The sequence below is a fragment of the Ovis aries genome, chromosome 14 (assembly GCF_016772045.2).
Source record: "Ovis aries strain OAR_USU_Benz2616 breed Rambouillet chromosome 14, ARS-UI_Ramb_v3.0, whole genome shotgun sequence".
Lineage (NCBI taxonomy): Eukaryota > Metazoa > Chordata > Mammalia > Artiodactyla > Bovidae > Ovis > Ovis aries.
This window is the reverse complement of record NC_056067.1, coordinates 15,531,108-15,550,490: the sequence shown is the minus strand read 5'-3', so window position 1 is coordinate 15,550,490 and position 19,383 is coordinate 15,531,108. Positions and strand designations below refer to the sequence as shown.

At 36.3% G+C, this 19,383-nt stretch overlaps 1 protein-coding gene across 7 annotated transcripts in view; it reads right to left on the bottom strand.

The window, feature by feature from the left end:
* The window catches only part of PHKB (phosphorylase kinase regulatory subunit beta), a 236,778-nt gene that overhangs the window by 106,133 nt on the left and 111,262 nt on the right, over positions 1 to 19,383 (bottom strand). For all 7 annotated transcript variants that reach the window (XM_060398304.1, XM_042231578.1, XM_060398307.1 and 4 more), the window contains 3 exons: positions 18,620 to 18,677; positions 17,744 to 17,821; positions 15,669 to 15,827 (listed from right to left, as the gene is read on the bottom strand). In XM_060398304.1, the coding sequence (XP_060254287.1) occupies positions 15,669 to 15,827; positions 17,744 to 17,821; positions 18,620 to 18,677 (295 nt within the window). The remainder of the gene's footprint in view (positions 1 to 15,668; positions 15,828 to 17,743; positions 17,822 to 18,619; positions 18,678 to 19,383) is intronic.

Sequence of the window (19,383 nt, the reverse complement as noted above, 5' to 3'; positions counted from 1 at the left end):
GGTCTTGATCCCTGTCTCCTGTACAATGTCATGAACCTCATTCCATAGTTCATCAGGCACTCTATCTATCACATCTTGGCCCTTAAATCTATTTCTCACTTCCACTGTATAATCATAAGGGATTTGATTTAGGTCATACCTGAATGGTCTAGTGGTTTTCCCTATTTTCTCAATTTCAGTCTGAATTTGGCAATAAGGAGTTCATGATGTGAGCCACAGTCAGCTCCCAGTCTTGTTTTTGCTGACTGTATAGAGCCTCTCCATCTTTGGCTGCAGAGAATATAATCAATCTGATTTCAGTGTTGACCATCTGGTGACGTCCATGTGTAGAGTCTTCTCTGGTGTTGTTGGAAGAGGGTGTTTGCTATGAACAGTGAGTTCTCTTGGCAAAACTCTATTAGCCTTTGCCCTGCTTCATTCCATATTCCAAGGCCAAATTTGCCAGTTACTCCATGTGTTTCTTGACTTCCTACTTTTGCATTCCAGTTCCCTAGAATGAAAAGGACATCTTTTTTTGGGTGTTAGTTCTAAAAGGTCTTGTAGGTCTTCATAGAATCATTCAACTTCAGCTTCTTCAGTGTTACTGGTTGGGGCGTAGACTTGAATTACTGTGCTATTGAATGGTTTGCCTTGGAAACGAACAGAGATCATTCTGTCGTTTTTGAGACTGTATCCAACTACTTAGCATTTCAGACTCTGTTGTTGACCATGATGGCTACTCCATTTCTTCTAAGGGATTCCTGCCCGCAGTAGTAGATATAATGGTCATCTGAGTTAAATTCACCCATTCCAGTCCATTTTAGTTCGCTGATTCCTAGAATGTCGACGTTCACTCTTGCCATCTCCCGTTTGACCACTTCCAATTTGCCTTGACTCATGGACCTGACATCCCAGGTTCCTATGCAGTATAGCTCTTTACAGCATCCGACCTTGCTTCTATCACCAGTCACATCCATAGCTGGGTGTTGTTTTTGCTTTGGCTCCATCCCTTCATTCTTTTTGGAGTTATTTCTCCACTGATCTCTAGTAGCATATTTGGTACCTACTGACCCGGGGAGTTCCTCTTTCAGTATCTTATCATTTTGCCTTTTCGTACTGTTCATGGGGTTCTCAAGGCAGGAATACTGAAGTGGTTTGCCATTCCCTTCTCCAGTGGACCACATTCTGTCAGACCTCTCCATCATGATCCGCCCATCTTGGGTGGCCCCACGGGCATGGCTTAGTTTCACTGAGTTAGACAAGGCTGTGGTCCTAGTGTGATTAGATTGACTAGTTTTCTGTGATTATGGTTTTTGTGTGTCTGCCCTCTGATGCCCTCTTATAATACCTACCATCTTACTTGGGTTTCTCTTACCTTGGACGTGGGGTCTAAAGTAGACTAATGATTGTCTAATGCTGGTGGAAAGATGAAGTGTTTAAAGGTAAGGTGGGGAGTGATTGATAAAGGGTATAGGCTTTTTTACGAGGGGTGATGAAAATGTTCGAGAATTGATTGTGGTTATGGTTGCACCCCCTATCCTGCCCCAGCTAGCTCCAATGGTAAAGAACCTGCCTGCCAATGCAGGAGACATAAGAGCCTTGGGTTCGATCTCTGGGTTGGGAAGATCCCTTGGAGGAGGAAATGGCAACCCACTCCAATATCTTTGCCTAGGGTATCCCAGGAACAGAGGAGCCTGAAAGTGAAAGTCGTTCAGTCATGTCTGACTCTTTTTGACCCCATGGACTATACAATCCCTGGAATTTTCCAGGCCAGGATACTGGAGTGGGTAGCCTTTCCCTTCTCCAGGGGATCTTCCCAACCCAGGGATAAAACCCAGGTCTCCCACATTGCAGGTGGATTTTTTACCAGCTGAGCCACAAGAGAAGCCCAAAAATACTGGAGTGGGTAGACCTCCCTTCTTTAGCAGATAGCGGGCTACAGTCCATGGGGTCGCAAAGAATCGAACACGACTGAAGTGACTTAGCATGCATGGTTGCACAGCTTTGTGGATATGCTAAACACAACTGAAATGTAATCTTTAAATAGGCGTAATGTTTGTAATGTTAACTCAGTAAAGTTGTTCTAAAAATCATGCATTTGCAGTCTCAGGAAGAAAACTAGATCCTTGAGGGAAGACAGTGTTTCCTAACACTAAATTCTAAAAGACGTTTCTGAGATGGAGCATTTTTTAGGGGGCACTGACCAGCATAAGGGCAATGTCTTTGGCTGCTGTTATATTATAAATATGGAAGCTCTTTTCATGTTTTAGTTCCTTGTGGTAACGCTGGATAAAATACAAAGATACAACAAGAAAGACAATTTAGTGTGTTTGGGGGGGTGGGGGTGGGAAGAAGGTACTAAGTCAGTGTTCTCTGCTGTTTTCTGCTCTAATGTACCTCAGAGAGACCCACTGACACCTGAGGCTCTCTGTAGCATGGATTCTCTGAGGGCCTGGAGGTGACTATGCTGGGAAGGAGCAGTGTAGGGGGTAGGATCCTCAAATTTAATTCTGAATAACCTCTTTGGTGTGCAAGTTGGCAGTATGTATGCAGATTTAAAGCAAGCATACTCTCTGACCCAGCAATTAGCATATCTTAAAGTTTGTTATGCTCAGACATGTGAAAGTTAACTGAATAATAAATCAAAAAAAAGAATCCAACTTCTCCTAAAATGAGTCAGCAGAGGTGTTTATTTTTACTGCAATGAAGCTATGAAAATGTGCTCATTTCATTTTGATCTTCAGTTCTATGTTGATTATATAAAAACAGGTTGTTATGTGGTAGCCTGGATGGCAGGGGGGTTTGGGGGAGAGTGGATACATGTATATGTACAGCTGAGTCCCTTTGCTGTTCACCTGAAACTATCACAACATTGTTAATCATACCCCAATATACCCCAATAAAAAGTAATATACCCCAATAAAAAGTAAAAGGATATAATAAAAACAGGCTGAGTTTTATACATATTTATCCAAGCATAATATTTACTTAAAAAAGATTACAGCCCATCTACCATAGCTTTTTAGGTACTGTTTTTAGGCAGTGAATAATTCTGAAAAACAGGAGGGAGTCAACCACAAAAATGATAGTAAATTCTTTACAGCTTTGGGACTGTTTCTCACTGTATTTCTATCCTGGGGCAATTTCAGGGTACATGTACAATGTTATTTAATAGACAAAAAACAAAGGTGTCTTTATAAACTCTTGGAAGATATTTTTCATAGTGATAAAAATGAAAATAATAGAATAATAAGAAAAAGGAGGAGAAACAGCAGCAGAACAGCCATAGAAGCCACCACAGCCACTGTTGCCTCTGCAACAGCAGCCACAGCATCATTTTGCGCTTACTCCATTCCTGGCATTGTTTAAGCATTTCACATACATTAATCCTCAATATGCCCCTATCTTACAGATGGCAAAATAGAGGCATTGAGTGGTTAAGCAACTGGCACATGGCTAGAAAATGACAGAATTTTGATTCAAACATAATAGTCTCTTCAGAGTTTCCTGACCACATATTAATCTTGCCCTTTAAGAACACTGATATCCTATACAATGGAAAAGATAACCAAGAGGTGGAAAGAATAAAAAAATTTAGGCCTTGATATGTCATCCTTTTCCTACCCCAATCAGGGAGTGTATTATAGGATATTCTCTCTGAAGAAAATATACTTTTGCAATTTAAACCAAGTCAACATGGGCTTGATTATGGCAAATACGGCATGTAATTTCAATTTATTAATATTAGTTTAGTTTATGCTGCAGGGTTGATTAATACAGTGATATTCTAAATAGTAGCATATTATTTCCCCTTCTTATTTGTCTGATCACTGAGATGTGAAAAAATTTTCATTACCAACAAGCATTTTACATAATTAATGTTTCACTGTCATCCTATAGAAATGAATTGTATCTTTATTATTTTGTTATTTATAAATGATGACAGATAAATTAAGAAATCTTATATCCTTGGAAAGCATAAGTGCTAATTTATTAACAGTGATATGAATCAAACAGACAACCAAATCTTGAAAAAGCTTATTTCTTTGCATTTCCTTCTCATTTCTCTTTTTGTACTATACCTGTATATCTAGTTTCATGTACCAGTTTATACCACCTGTTCATCTATAACCCACAGGCTGTATGATTCTTATTCATATCTATACCACACTACCTAGCACAGCACCGGCATCTGGTAGGCACTCAAGAGATTTATTAAACAAAATAATAAATTGGTGGCTTAACAAATCTGGATACATTAATTGCCATAATCATTAATTTCCAAATGGTAAAAGTGATAAATACTTAAAAGATCAAGTTAAAAGACATTCCTCCCCACCCTGTTAGGGGAAGCACACTGACTGAAACCGCCCACCCTGGCCAGGCCCTATAGTAACCATTTGCATGAGTTATTTGATGACAGGAGATCCTGGTAAGGAATACCGAACTAATTAGCCACCACCAACTGGAAAAGTTCGGGAAAGGTCAAAAGGAGACACCGCGTGTCTGTCCACTTTCCAGAATGCCTCTCACTAGCATTCATCTTGGCTGAGCGATGCATGCACCACCAGGAAAGACTTTGAATTAGAATGATTGGCCAAAGACCACCTGGAAACTAACCCATCACCATAAAACCCAAGACTGTGAGTCACGCTGAAGAGTAGTTCTCCTGGGTTCCCTTACCCTACTGCTCTCCACCCGGGTGCCCTTTCCCAATAAAATCTCTTGCTCTGTCAGCACATGTGTCTCCTTGGACAATTCATTTCTGAGTGTTAGACAAGAGCCCAGTTTAGGGCCCTGGAAGGGGTCCCCCTTCCTGCAACAACCCTACTGCATTGATTTTTATCATTCAGGAGGCAAAAATAGAGCTCCTCATTGCTCCAACTATGGCACTGGTTTTCTGGTAAGATCCCTGAAAGACCTCACACCTGCCCAACTACAGAACATTTTAAAAAAAGAAACAAGGATAAAAGAGCAATGCCTTTTACATTTGACAATACAGTACCAAATCTCACAGAATCAAGTATTTCTATTAATATAAATAGGGACAGCTGTTTTTAAACCTTTAGAAGACATATTAGGTTCATTAATATCTACATTTTTATACACAGAAAAGGTTTATGAAATATACCCTTGGTTTATCTCAAACAATAATTGTTGAGGGTAAAAAGAAAAAAATCCTTAGTTACAGTGATACATATTAGCAATTCATATATTAAGAAATGAGCTATGAAAAAAAGGAAAATGTAGATCCTTAATCTTATACATTATACCAAAAAATCCCAAATTTATATAATGTTCTTAACTCAATTAACAGGGATCTAATACATAAGATTTTAAATTTACTTCATCAAAAAACAGCACAAGTTGGGGACTTCCTGATGGTCCAGTGGCTAAGACTCCAAGCTTCCAATGCAGGGGGCCTGGATTTGATCTCTGGCCATGGACAGAGGAGCCTGGTGGGCTACAGTCCATAGGGTTGCAAAGAGTCGGACACAACTGAGAGACTAAGCACAGCATAGGGAACTAGATCTCAAACGCTGCAACTAAGACCCAGTGCAGCCAAATAAATAAATAAATATTTATTAAAACAAAAACAACAACAGCACAAGCAAAGTTTAAGGGCAAACTAGGAAAATACTGAGAGGTTTAGTATACCTAATATATAAAATATTCACACAGACTGATGATAAAAACTATAAAACCAAGGTTAAATGAGCAAAGTAAATAACTAGGTAACTCAGAGGACACAGAAATGACTGAGAAATATGTTTTTAACCATCAGCATGCAAATAAAAACAGGATACAAATCAGTATCTTAATATGCTAGCAAAATTTTTACTTTTAATGAGCACACTTAATGCCACAAAGGTTATAATGTGACACATCACCATGGAGACTTCTGCACAAGTCAACAGTTTGTCAGTCATGGGCTGCATAACCTTGGGTGAGCTGCTAAATTCTTCTGAGCTTCAGTTACAGCATATAATACCCATCTCATAGAGAAGACAGGAGGATTACTTAGGATAATATTTGTAAAGGGAAGAGCACAGACTATGACAGATTTTAAGGTAGTATTATTTCAGGGCAACAGTCTGACAATATATACATAGAGTCTTCTCAGGCTTGAGGCATCACTGACTTCATGTTCAATTTTACTAATATATTCAAGGGTAGGATCAAAAACTTGTATACAATTTTTCTAGCTCTAGTAGCAATTCAAGTAAAAATTTTAGTTTTAAGAAAGTCATGGAAGAAAAATCTTTCAAGATGCAACTTTTAAAGCAAAACTCTATTACATGTACTTTCAAGATGTTAGTGATGCCTACTGCACAGAAATCTTACTTTAGGTCACTAGCAATCTCATGGATACCATGAAAAAGAGCAAAAGTGCTAAGAAATTGATGTCTTTCTGCTTGAAGTTTCCTGGAGGGTGATAGCTGGGAAAGCTCTTAGCAACAATGTAAAAATAAACCTATATATTTTTATCTCTTTATCTTTATCACTAACCAAACTGTGGGTTACACTGAGCAAGGTGTCAACTGTATTTGAATTTCAACAGATCAATGAAAATCAAGAACTCAGTTTCTTATGTCCACACGCACACTAGGGGGCACTTGATCACTAACTTGAAACAGATTTCTAGGCTTAAAATGTGGTTTTTATATTTGAGGTCAATTGGTCAAGAAATATCATGAATAAAATCAAATACAAATGGACTTGTCTTAGTTACAGACATTGGGATTAGAATAAGCAGTTTATCAGAATAACTAACCTGCCCTCAGAGACAAAGAAATATTTCCTAGGTTGTCACATTTGATTCTTGTTGTAAAGCTACTGTGTATCAATCACAATGACTAGCAGGGAGAAGGCCTCTATAAATATCAGCTGGTTCACTGAGTAGATGAATAGTTAAGAAGCATCTAAGGATGCATTTTCTTCTTGTGATGTTCTGTGACTATCAGAGTACCTATAAAGAGAGCCCATATGCATCCTTAGTTGCCTGTTTAACAAGAACTATGAAACATATTTTCACAAGTACTATTTTCCAAATGGTGGCTGAAAGGAGGAAGGAGGGTAGAAAGAAGGACAGAAGTAGAAGAATCATTTAAGTATGTATTTGTCCCACAGTAAATGCTTCAGTATATTTTCTTATCAATCCTTAAAACAAAATAAAGAAACTGATGATCAAGAAGATAAGAAAATTCAAGACACTTAAGCAGTAAGTGGTAGAACTTCTTTCCAGATCCTAAACTGTCTACTTCCTAAATTCATGGCCCCCAAACTCTTGATCTTTCCACTACAGTTCAAGAAAAACATAAAGAAAAGGAAAGAAGGAAGTGAAGCTAGGGGGAGGAAGAAGTGGATGAAAAACATAGTAATGTCAGAGAAATAATCAGTATCACATGGTTAAAAGTTTGGTGGGTGTTACAAATCATTTAAAGTATAGTTTCTGCTGGAAAATGAATTGAGTTCCAAAAAATGACTTACTAAAGAACTTTAGGAACCCAAGAATTAGTTTGGGAACTGTATATGCACATAACATTTTAGATATTTTAAAATACTGCTTTGTTTATTTCATCATTTTAAAAGTCTGTTAACACTTTCAGGAAATTAACACCCCTCCTCAAAAGAAAAGAATCCTTTGTGAAACTCAAAAAAATTTTTCACTCAACATTTTAGGACTTTGCATGCATTGCAGAAAAAACAATAGTTAATTAAAGAGCTCAGTAATTTAATTATAATCAAAGAACATGCCTGTTTTAACTCTTGATTTTTATTAATGTTTTCAAAGCATCTATCCTAAAAATTCTTCTGTTCACCTATCTTAATTTATAAAGTATGTAAAAGCTCTAATATTTATGATTTGGGATCTTACAGTAGTACCTAAATGAGGTCATCACTATGAATGCCTGATGTAAAGGGTAAAAAAAGTTAGTTGCGTATATAGTAGTCCCCTAATCTACAGTTTCACTTTCTGCAGTTTCAGTTACCTGTGGTCAATCACAGTCCAAAAATAATAAATGCAAAATTCCAGAAATAAACAATTCATAGGGCTTCCCTTCCCAGGTGACACTAGTGGTAAAGAACCCGTCTGCCAAGGCAGGAGAGGTTAAGAGATGCGGGTTCCATCTCTGGGTTGGGAAGATCCCTTGGTGGAGGGCATGGCAACCCACTCCCTGGAGAATCCCATGGACAGAGGAGCCTGATGGGCTATGGTCCAAAGGGTCGCACACAGTAGTTGGACACAACTGAAACAACTTAGCATGCATGTGCACAGACAATGTTTAAATCCTGTGCCTGTGTCCTGAATAGCATGACAAAATCTAGGACAGTCCTTCTCCTACCTGGTAGCCCCAATCATCCCAAGATCTCTAATTATGGACATGGTCTGCTCCTGACATTGGACCATCAACATTGTCAAGGCTCCATGATCCAGGATTCCCAGAAGCAGATGATCCCACTTCTGACATCTTCTCAAAAGGTCAAGAGAAAACTAATGCTATGTCATAAGACCTACATCATTCACCTTACCTCATTTCATCATGTAGATATCTTATCATCTCATATTATCACAAGAAGAGCTGTACGTACAGTATAATAAGGATTTTCTTTGAGGAAGACCACATTCCATAACTTTTATTGCAGTATACTATTATAAATTATTAACTTATAAAATTATTCTTTTTGTATCATTAGCTATTGTTGCTAACCTCTTACTATGCTTAACTTATACATTAGACTTTATCATAGCTATGTATACATAAAAAAACATAGTACATATAGGATTTGGTACTATCCATGGTTTCAGGTATCTACAGGGGGGTGGGTCATAGAATGTATACTCGTGGATAAGGGGAGGGGGGCTATTATTTATTAAAACCACAAGCTCAAGTCTGGAGGTCAGGCTTTTTTTTCAAAGCTAAACAACTGATATGTTAGTTTCTCTTTAAAAAATATTGAATAAGAAAATATATTAAAGTTAAATAATGGTATTGGGGAAGTTTTAAAGTTATTATTAACTGTATGTTATCTTACATTACTCTAGTTTAACCTCAAAAAAATTTCAATCTAAAGATCATGATTTTCAAATGACTTTTATGTGATAAATATTCTTAAGGTTATTTATGCAAAAAACTCAAAAAAGTACATGGCTTTCTACAGACTCACATGAACATTTTCTAAACTTTCACATATAAACAAAAATTTAAGGTATAACTAATGATCATTTTATTCTAAGACAAGTTAAATGTTATATCTGGGTCATAAGGTAGTTCTATTTGCAATTTTTTAAGGAATCTTCACACTGTTCTCCATAGTGGCTGTACTAGTTTGCATTCCCACCAACAGTGTAGGAGGGTTCACCTCTCCAGCATTTATTGCTTGCAGATTTTTGGATCGCAGCCATTCTGACTGGTGTGAAGTGGTACCTCATTGTTGTTTTGATTTGCATTTCTCTAATAACGAGTGATGTTGAGCATCTTTTCATGTGTTTGTTAGCCATCCGTATGTCTTCTTTGGAGAAATGTCTATTTAGATCTTTGGCCCATTTTTTGATTGGGAACGCATGTAAAAATTAAAGATTTTAAAATTTTAAAAATAAAAAAAACTAAAAAAAAAAAAAAAGAAAAAAGAAACATTTTAACACTGACAAAAAAAAATGTTATATCTGAAATTACATTTTATTTGGTTTAAAATAACATGTTTGTGGTTTATTTACCTATTTCACAGCAAACATTGATTTTCTAAGTGTCTAAATTTTCTGAAGATAAAAAAATTACTGTAATAATTAACTATTTTCTAAGAACACAGTGGGTAGTTCAGGTCTTGGGCCAGGAAATAGCATACTGAGTCTTTCTGCTCTAACAGTGAAATAAAAGTCACATAGCTTTGTTGTATATTATTCATTAAGGTATGTGTGTGCTAGTTGCTTAGTTGTGTCCAACTCTCTGCAACCCCACAGACTGTAGCTCACCAGGCCCCTCCGTCCATGGGATTCTCCAGGCAAGAACACTGGAGTGGGTTGCCATTTCCCTCTCCACAAGGAACTACAGAAAGAAAGAAAGTGAAGTCGCTCAGTTGTGTCCGACTCTTTGCAAACCCATGGACTGTAGCCTACCAGGCTCCTCCATGCATGGAATTTTCCAGGCAAGAGTACTAGAGTGGGTAGCCATTTCCTTCTCCATCATTAAGGTATACATAGAGCAAAATATTAAATTTCACCTGAATTAGTGAAAGCCATATACTATAGAATATTTTTAAAGGTTTATGTTCTATTATTTCCATGTAATTCCAATTAACTGCCCATAAAATACTGTTAAGCAGATATCCAACTGAGGGTCCTTTAGTGAATAAATAAGACTTTGTTCGTAAATGTGGTGGCTGGGATCTTAACATCCATAGAAACTGGATGGTTCTTAGGGAGGGCGCAAGAATACTAAATGATTAGTCAAGAGCAACTAAATGATTTAGTCTTCCGAGATGTTATTCATTTTAACCAGTGAGTTGTTAATGAGATGACACAGAGCTAGGTCAAAGTGCTAATTAACATACAGCATCTCTCTTTTTTTAAGCAGGAGATAAGAATGTGGTTTCATAGTTTGCAACACACCTTTTGCAGGTTCTCTACTGCCTTTTTACAAGCACAGCAGGAAAAAGAGAAATTGACTACTTTTTAAAAGATTTTCTTTTTCAAAATGGTCATGGAACAGAGATGAAGGTATGACCTGGACTATTTCTGTTCACTCTGATCTTAACAGAAGAAAATGCTATCTCCATTCAAAACCTGTCTACATTTAATACATGTATTTTGGAATAACAAAAGTCCAATTTTTTTTTACTGATTAATAAATCCTCTTTATTTTTAAAGCTCAATCTGCTTATGTAGAGTATGGTCGATTCTATATTCCCAATTAATTAGCCTTCTTACTTTTATCCTGAGACTCTGCTCAAACAGCAATCTTTCTAGCTGTATCAATCCCAGGCTGAATATAGAGCAAAAAGCAGGATGAAGGCAGTGTAGATCTCAAATTATAGCCCAGGTACCAGTTTTCAATCTCACACTCACAGGAAAATTTCATCATGCTCACTTGTAATTTCCAAGTATAGTATACAGAAACTTATGATTCTGATGTTAAAATTCTTGTCTTAGGTTTATTATTCCTCTTCTAAAATACATTTTATTTAGCTTAATATCAACAAGGCTTCTTTGTATTCACAATAATAAGATGGAAATAAAATTCTAACTAGAGACAACCTTAGCAACTTGATTTCAAGAAAACTACTTCATATATAGATTTTTTTTTTCCTTTCAGAAACTCAAAGCAAAATCTGTATAAATAATATCAATTCCTTATCAAAGAACTGTCCCTTTAGAGAAAAGCATTTTTCAACAGGCTCTTAAATTAGCATTAAGTAAATATGGAGACCCAGAAAATACAGTTAGGAAATGAGCAAACTGAAAACAGCAATAACTTAATATTCTCTTCTTTGGTTAGCTTCTGTTTGCTCCTATATACCATTTTTTGCATGCACGCTCAGTCACTAAGTCATGTCCGACTCTTTGTAATCCCATGGACAGTAGTCGACCAGGCTCCCCTGCCTGTGGGATTTCCAAGGCAAGAATACAGAAGTGGGTTGCCATTTCTTTCTTCAATATATCATTTGTGTAAAGCTTAAATCGGGAATCTGGACTTTGAAATATTTTCCCCTAGTGGAATGTAAAAAAAGAAACCAAGATGATTACTCTTACAGCACCAAGAAATTCAGGTTTTAGGCAGTAATGCTAAGAACAGCAAAGACAATAACAGTATTTCACACAGTAAGCATTTCTTTTAGTGCAAGTATAGTATTTACAATCAACCTGCTTCATAGACTGTTTGCCATAAAAGAATTCTGACTAATATGATAACCTTTTTAATGGAAACACTAATAACGTTAAAAATTTTATCAAGGAATGGCACAGGAAGATGTATAAAGCTTTTTTGTGTTCATGAAATTAACCTTCATTTCAGTGTGTCCAAAGACACTTAGGCTGAAGTTTTAGGATAAGCTGAAAAATAATTCTTCAAAAGATTATGAATAATGGCCCCATTATGGCTCCCCCTTACCGAGTAAATTGCCAACATGTATTTATTGGAAAGAAGAGAACGTTGATATACCTGATTTCTTTTGCAAAGTGGATGACCATAGCTATGATAAAGCTATGACCAAGCATGGTTGTTATACTAAGTCAGAATTGTACTACATTTACAAAAGAGACTAAAAGTGTCCATAGCCTTCTGCTAGGAACCTATACAGTAAGCTGAATGCAGCACCTAAATGATCATAGTGGTACCTACACACCTATTTGATTTTCTTCCCAGAAACTGTCCATCATCATTCAGCACAATAGACACATTAATATACTTTTACATGATAAGAAACTCCAAGATGAAAACTCCCAAACTCATTCTATAAGGCCACCGTCACCCTGATACCAAAACCAGACAAAGATTTCACAAAAAAAGAAAAGTACATGCCAGTATCACTGATGAATATACATACAAAAATCCTCAACAAAGTTCTAGCAAACAGAATCCAACAACACATTAAAAGAATCATACACCACGATAAAGTGGGGTTGACTCCAGGGATATAAGGATTCTTCAATATATGCAAATCAATCACTGTGATATACCACATTAACAAATTAAAAGATAAAAACCATATGATCATCTCAATAGATGCAGAGAAATCTTTCAACAAAATTGAAGACTCATATACAATAAAAACTCTCCAGAAAATTGGCATAGAAGGAACCTACCTCAACTTAATAAAGGCTATATACAACAAACCCACAGCAAACATTATTCTCCCTGGTGAAAAAGTTAAAGGGTTAATCTCTAAGATCAGGAACAAGATAAGGGTGCCCACTCTCACCACTATTATTCAATACAGTTTTGGAAGTCCTAGCCAAGGCACTGAGCAAAGAAAAATATATAAAAGGAGTCCAGAGTGGAAAAGAAGAAGTAAAACTCTCACTGTTTGCAGATGACAAACATCTATACACAGATTTTTTAACATATTTTTTATACATGTATAGATGTTTTTCTATACATAGAAAACCCTAAAAAATGTCACCAAAAAACTACTAGAGCTAATCAATGAATTTAGTAAAGTTTCAGGATATACAATTAATACACAGAAATCCCTTGCATTCCTATACACTAAGAATGAAAAGTCAGAAAGAGAAATTCAGGAAATAATCCCATTCACCACTGCAACAAAAAGAATCAAATACCTACAATAAACCTACCAGGGGAGAAAAAAAGCTACATATAGGACACTATAAGACAATGATGAAAGAAATCAAGGACAATACAAATAGATGGAGAGATATACTATATTCTTGAACTGGAAGAATCAATATTGTCAAAATGACTATGCTGCTCAAAGCAATCTACAAATTCAATGTAATCCCTATCAAACTACCAATGGTATTTTTCATGGAACTAGAACAAAAAAATTCACAATTTGTATGGAAACATAAAAGACTGAATAGCCAAAGCAATCCTGAAGGAGAAAAAGAGAGCTGGAAGAATCAACCTTTCTGACTTCAAGCTATACTACAAAGCTATAGTCATCAAGACAGTATGGTGCTGGCACAAATGCAGAAATACAGACCGATGAAACAAGACAGAAAGCATAGAGATAAACTGATGCACCTATGACTATTTTATTTTTGACAAATGAGTAAAATTTACAATGGAGAAAAGACATCCTCTTCAATAAGTGGTGCTGGAAGAACTGGACAGCTACATGTAAAAGAATGAAATTAGAACACTTCCTAACATCATACACAAAAATAAACTCAAAATAGATTAAAGATTTAAATGCAAGGCCAGAAACTATATAGGTCTTCCCTGATAGCTCATTTGGTAAAGAATCCACCTGCAATGCAGGAGACCTGGGTTCAATTTATGGATCAGGAAGATCTGCTGGAGAAGGGATAGGTTACCCACTCCAGTATTCTTGGGCTTCCCTTGTAGCTCAACTGGTAAAGAACCTGCCTGCAATGCAGGAGACCTGGGTTCAATCACTGGGTTGGGTATTCTGGCCTGGAGAATTCCATGGACTGTACAGTTCATGGGGTTGCAAAGAGCTGGATATGACTGAGTAACTTTTGCTTTTATTTTTAGAGGAAAACATAGGCAAGAAGATTCTCTCTGACCTACCTCCTAGATTAATGGAATTAAAAACAAAAATAAACAAATGGGACTTAATTAAACTTAAAGCTTTTGCACAGCAAAGGAAACTATACACAAGATGAAAAGACAACCAACAGAATTCGAGCAAATAATTGCAAATGAAGCAAGTGGCAAAGGATTAATCTCAAAAATATATAAGCAGCTAGCTCATATAGCTGAATATCAGAAAAACAAATAATCCAATCAAAATGGACAGAAGACATAAACAGACATGTCTCCAAAGAAGACATACAGATGGCCAGTAAACACATGAAAAGATGCTCAATATCACCCATTATTAGAGAAATGCAAATCAAAATTACAATGAAGTAACACCTCACACCAGTCAGAATGGCTAACATCAAAAACAAAAAAACAAAAAACAAAAAACCCACAGAGAATAAATGCTGTAGAGGATGTGAAGAAAAGGGAACTTTCTGCACCGTTGGTGGGAATGTAAACTGACACAGCCATTATAGAAAGCAGTACGAAAATTCCTTAAAAAACTAGGAGTAAATCTACCATATGACCCAGCAATCCCAGTACTGGGCATATATCCTGAGAAAACCACAATTCTAAAAGACCCATGTGCCCCACTCTTTAGTGCGGCAATATTTATACTAGTCAGGACATGGAAGCAACCTAGATGTCCATCGACAGATGAATGGATAAAGAGGAGGTGGTACAATGGAATATTACTCAGCCATTTAAAAGAACAAATTTGAGTCAGTTGTAGTGAGATGGATGAACCTAGAGCCTCTGATACAGACTGAAGTAAGTCAGAAAAACAAGCATATTAATGTGTATATATGAAATCTAGAAAAATGGTACTGATGAACCTAGGAGCTAATGGACTTGTGGACATAGCAGAGGAAGGTGAGAGTATGACAAACTGAGAAAGCAGCACTGACATAGATACACTATCATGAGTAAAACAGTGGGAAGTTGCTATACAACACAGGGAGCCCAGCTTGGTCCTCTGTGATGACCTAAAGGGGTGAGATGGGGGAGGGGAGGGAGGCTCAAGAGAGAGGGGTGTGTGTGTGCTAAGTTGCTTCACTTGCGTCTGACTCTATGTGACCCCATGGACTGTAAACCGCCAGGCTCCTCTGTCCATGGAATTCTCCAGGCAAGAATACTAGTGTGAGTTGCCACGCCCTCCTCCAGGGGATCTTCCCCACCCAGGGATCCAATCTGCATGTTATGTCTCCTGCATTGGCAGGCAGGTTCTTCTCCACTAGTGCCACCATATATAATTATGACTGACTTGTGTTGTACAGCAGAAACCAACACAACATTGTAAAGCAATTTTCCACCAATTAAAAAAAAACAACTCCCTCAAGGCCTCTTAATAGCATGAAACACCACCCAAATCCAAAAGAAATGCCAACAAAGACATACTTATTTCTAAAATCTTGATAATAAGGGAAAAAAATAAAATTCCCAGTCTTCTTCACTTACCCAGGAGTTTTGCAATGATATAAAGGGCTTGTCCCCAAAGAAATAGTTTTCCATCACGGCCACAGTTGCTAGGGAATCGCTTCTGACTACCAGGGTTTCTTTTTTCATGCTCTACAAAATCAGCTGGCACATAATAGTACTTTGGTATGACAGGATAACCTATGGAATTTAAAAAATAAGTATTTAAAGTATAACAAATCAGTGTCCTCTCCGAATTTTCCTTTCAAAGACAGAAAGGTTGTCCAATAGAATATAAGAAAACTTGACTCTTTTCAGAAATCCCCAGTCAATAATGCGGGAAAAGTTTCTTTACTTTAAAACTAATTTGAACAGCATATAAGTTAGCTAACTTATAACATAAGTTGTACATAATCTCTTCTAACAACATTTAACACCTTTAAGTGAATCAATAAATATAAAGTATGCAACTATTTAGAGCTACAGAAGAAGCTATTTGTAATAGGATTAGCCTGTGGAAGCTTTACAAATGAGATACTATATAATCTTAAGTGAAGAATTATAACCCTGAGCAATTGCTGAGAGCAAAGAAATCCCCATTTTAAACATTAAGCCCATTATCTACCATTCAGTATCACTGCACAGAAAAAAAATCCATCTTCCTCCCATGACCAATCCATTTAAAAACATCTTTTGGTAGAAACTGAAATTTAAGACTAGAATCTCTGTGGATGATATCAACAGGAGGAAAACCAACTTTCTAATAGTGCCTCAGAAGACTTCTTGTATCATCAGCCCACAGTGAACTTAATTTTTCTAATAAGACTGCATATATTTCTGTAAAATTTGCTTCTCTATTCATGCAACAATCAACAGTGATACCTCTGTCTAAAACCAGTAAAAAGGTCTAAGAAACACAGAGCATAGTTTCAACATCACTCTTTCAATAGGATGAAGCCTAAGTGTGATACACAAACTATTACCTCAATGCATCAATGATTTTTCACTGAATACTAAAAGACCTGATTCAGGGATTTTAAATATATTCATTACAACATTCATTACATTATGTCTCACACTGGACTAGTGGTTATTTGGAACATAAAGACAAAAATAACTTGTTTTTAACATTAATATTTATTTGAAATTCAATGTTTTCCATAATCATTTTACTACTTTAACCTTATAAATATCTTAAAGGGTGAGCACATAATATAATGACTCTAAGATATTTGTGGAAAACCCCAAAGAATATCATAAACTTCATGTAAGACAGGAATGGGGCCTACTGCTGTGATTGCCAGTTTGTGCATCATATCTGCAAGGCCATCCTTTTTTTTTTAATCAACACACCATAATTTTAAAGTTCCAGATGTTGTTATTTCACCAATCCGTCCAAACACCAAAGATATCTGGAACCTCTCCTTTGGAATTTTTTTTAGAATTAGTTTTTGAGTCACACAGAAAAATCACTTATGTTCCTTTATGGTCCCTGCTGATGCTTAACTGAAATCAATATATTACTCATAAGCCTAGACCTTCTGACCATTTCTAAAATAGTAAACCCATCCTCAAAGGATGACATTTTAGAACTATGGCAGGCATTTATTTCAAAATAATGTGTAAAAAGCCCTGAAAACATCTCCAAAGAGGAGGCCAAAATACTCTTGGCAGTGGTAGGACCTGTTAGGCTCGAGCAGAGCCTCCCGAAGTGGCCCTCTAAAGGGGGTGGCATTCATGAACAAAGCATTTCTGGTGACATGGATAAAAATTAGTCATTTTTTATTATCATCATATTACATACAGTGAAGGAGTTTCACGGTAGGTAACAGATGAAGAACCCCTGCGCACCTGGCAAACCACTGGGTAGTAACTATAGCCATGACCTCTTAAAATTCATCTCCATCTCCACCTTTTGTCTAATGAGCTCCTTTTATAAAAAACAAGTTTATTATAACAAGTTAAGAGATGATTCATTCTAATCCATTTGCAGTCCCATTCATTTTTTCAATTGAATACAAATAGTTCTGTTTAAAAGGCAATCATTTATACACTTCAAAGGAACATTAAGGAAACATTGCTAGAAAGAATTTCTTGAGAAATCATCCTAACTATACCTTCTGTGGTGTGATGAAGTACTGGAGTCAGAAGATCCTGATACTCTTTTACTTGCTTGGGATTGCCTCTAAAAACACCTAAAATGTAAAATATAAAATCCAATAGCATTTGAACTCAATAAGCACCACAGAAATTCTGCCTTAGAAAAATTACCTTAATTGTAATTATTTTGGTAATTTTATATGTAAATAATAAAATGGAAAAAGGTAAAGCAAATAAATATATATGATAGTTTTCTGGGACACTGATTTTAGAAGATCATGTTAGCATTTAGAACTAAAAATTGAATTTTAATTGCAATTTTTCTGTTCTTCAGTATAAGTATTATAGACAGACATTCACAACGTCATAAATTGCACTGTTCATAATTCCTATGCATAAAAATTATTTGTAAAGATGAAAATATATTTATATCACTTTTAAAATACTTCAATTATTTTTTAAATTCCTTAAATGATTTAACATTATCTCAGAAAGCAGAAGGGTAAGTGAAAGTGAAAGTGTCAGTCACTCAGTTGTGCCTGACTCTTTGAGACCCCATGGACTGTACAGCTCTCCAGACTCCTCTGTTCGTGGGATTTTCCAGGCAAGAATATTGGAGTAGATTGCCATTTTGTTCTCCAGGGGATCTTCCCAACCCAGGGATCAAACCCGGGTTTCCTGCATTGCAGGCAGTCTTCACCATCTGAGCCACTAGGAAAGCCCTAAACGATTTAACATTAACTCAGAAAGCAGAAGAATAGCATATAAATATGTAAAGTAGTTAACATCACTAAGTGCAGTCTATTTTGCTAGCTGAAAGGAGTCATACTTTATTTCCACTCTTCTTTAAACTACTTATATCCTACAGTTTAAATTTCAGGAGAAAAACTCACCATCAATCATCATGTAAAGGAAAAATATGGGAAATTCACACTCAATGCCATCAAATAGCTAAAACAAAATAAAACATTAAAAATTTCATGAACAATTATATTAGAACAATGATATTAATTAGAACACTTGCATCATAGGAAAGTTTCTTGTAATAAAAAAACTGGACTGATTTTATAAGTACTTCTTTTTAAAAAAATTTTCTCAGAATTCTTATTATTTAAAAGCTCATTCATTTATTAATCCATCACACAGTAGTCATTCATTCAATAATATTTACTTAGTACTTAGTAATGCCAGGCATCACTAAACAGAGGGCTATGGAGATAAAAAGATAGAAAATCTGCCCTAGTGGAGAAATAGGCATGTAAATAAAACAACTGCAGCACATTATAAAACATCTATATATGGTATATATCAAGAATCAAGAACATGAAGCATCTGCGCCTGCCCAGGGGGTCAGGAAAGGGTTTATAAGAAAGGAAATGCTTCAGTTAATGCTTGATGAGTTTCTCTGCGGAGATGAGCTCCGGGAATTCCACAAAGAAAAAAGAGCAGTACACACTAGAGATGCATTAAAGGACAATGTTTGTTCAAGAAACTAACAGCAATTCTGTATTCCTGGAACAAGCAAAGAAGAAGTAATGAAACCTGAAGTCCAACTAGGACTAGCTCAACTAGTCCACAACTAGAACATTTCATGCTCTTTAGAAGTGACAACAGAGAGAGAGGCAACAGGAGGCAGGTAGGGAGGGGTTTGGAGTAT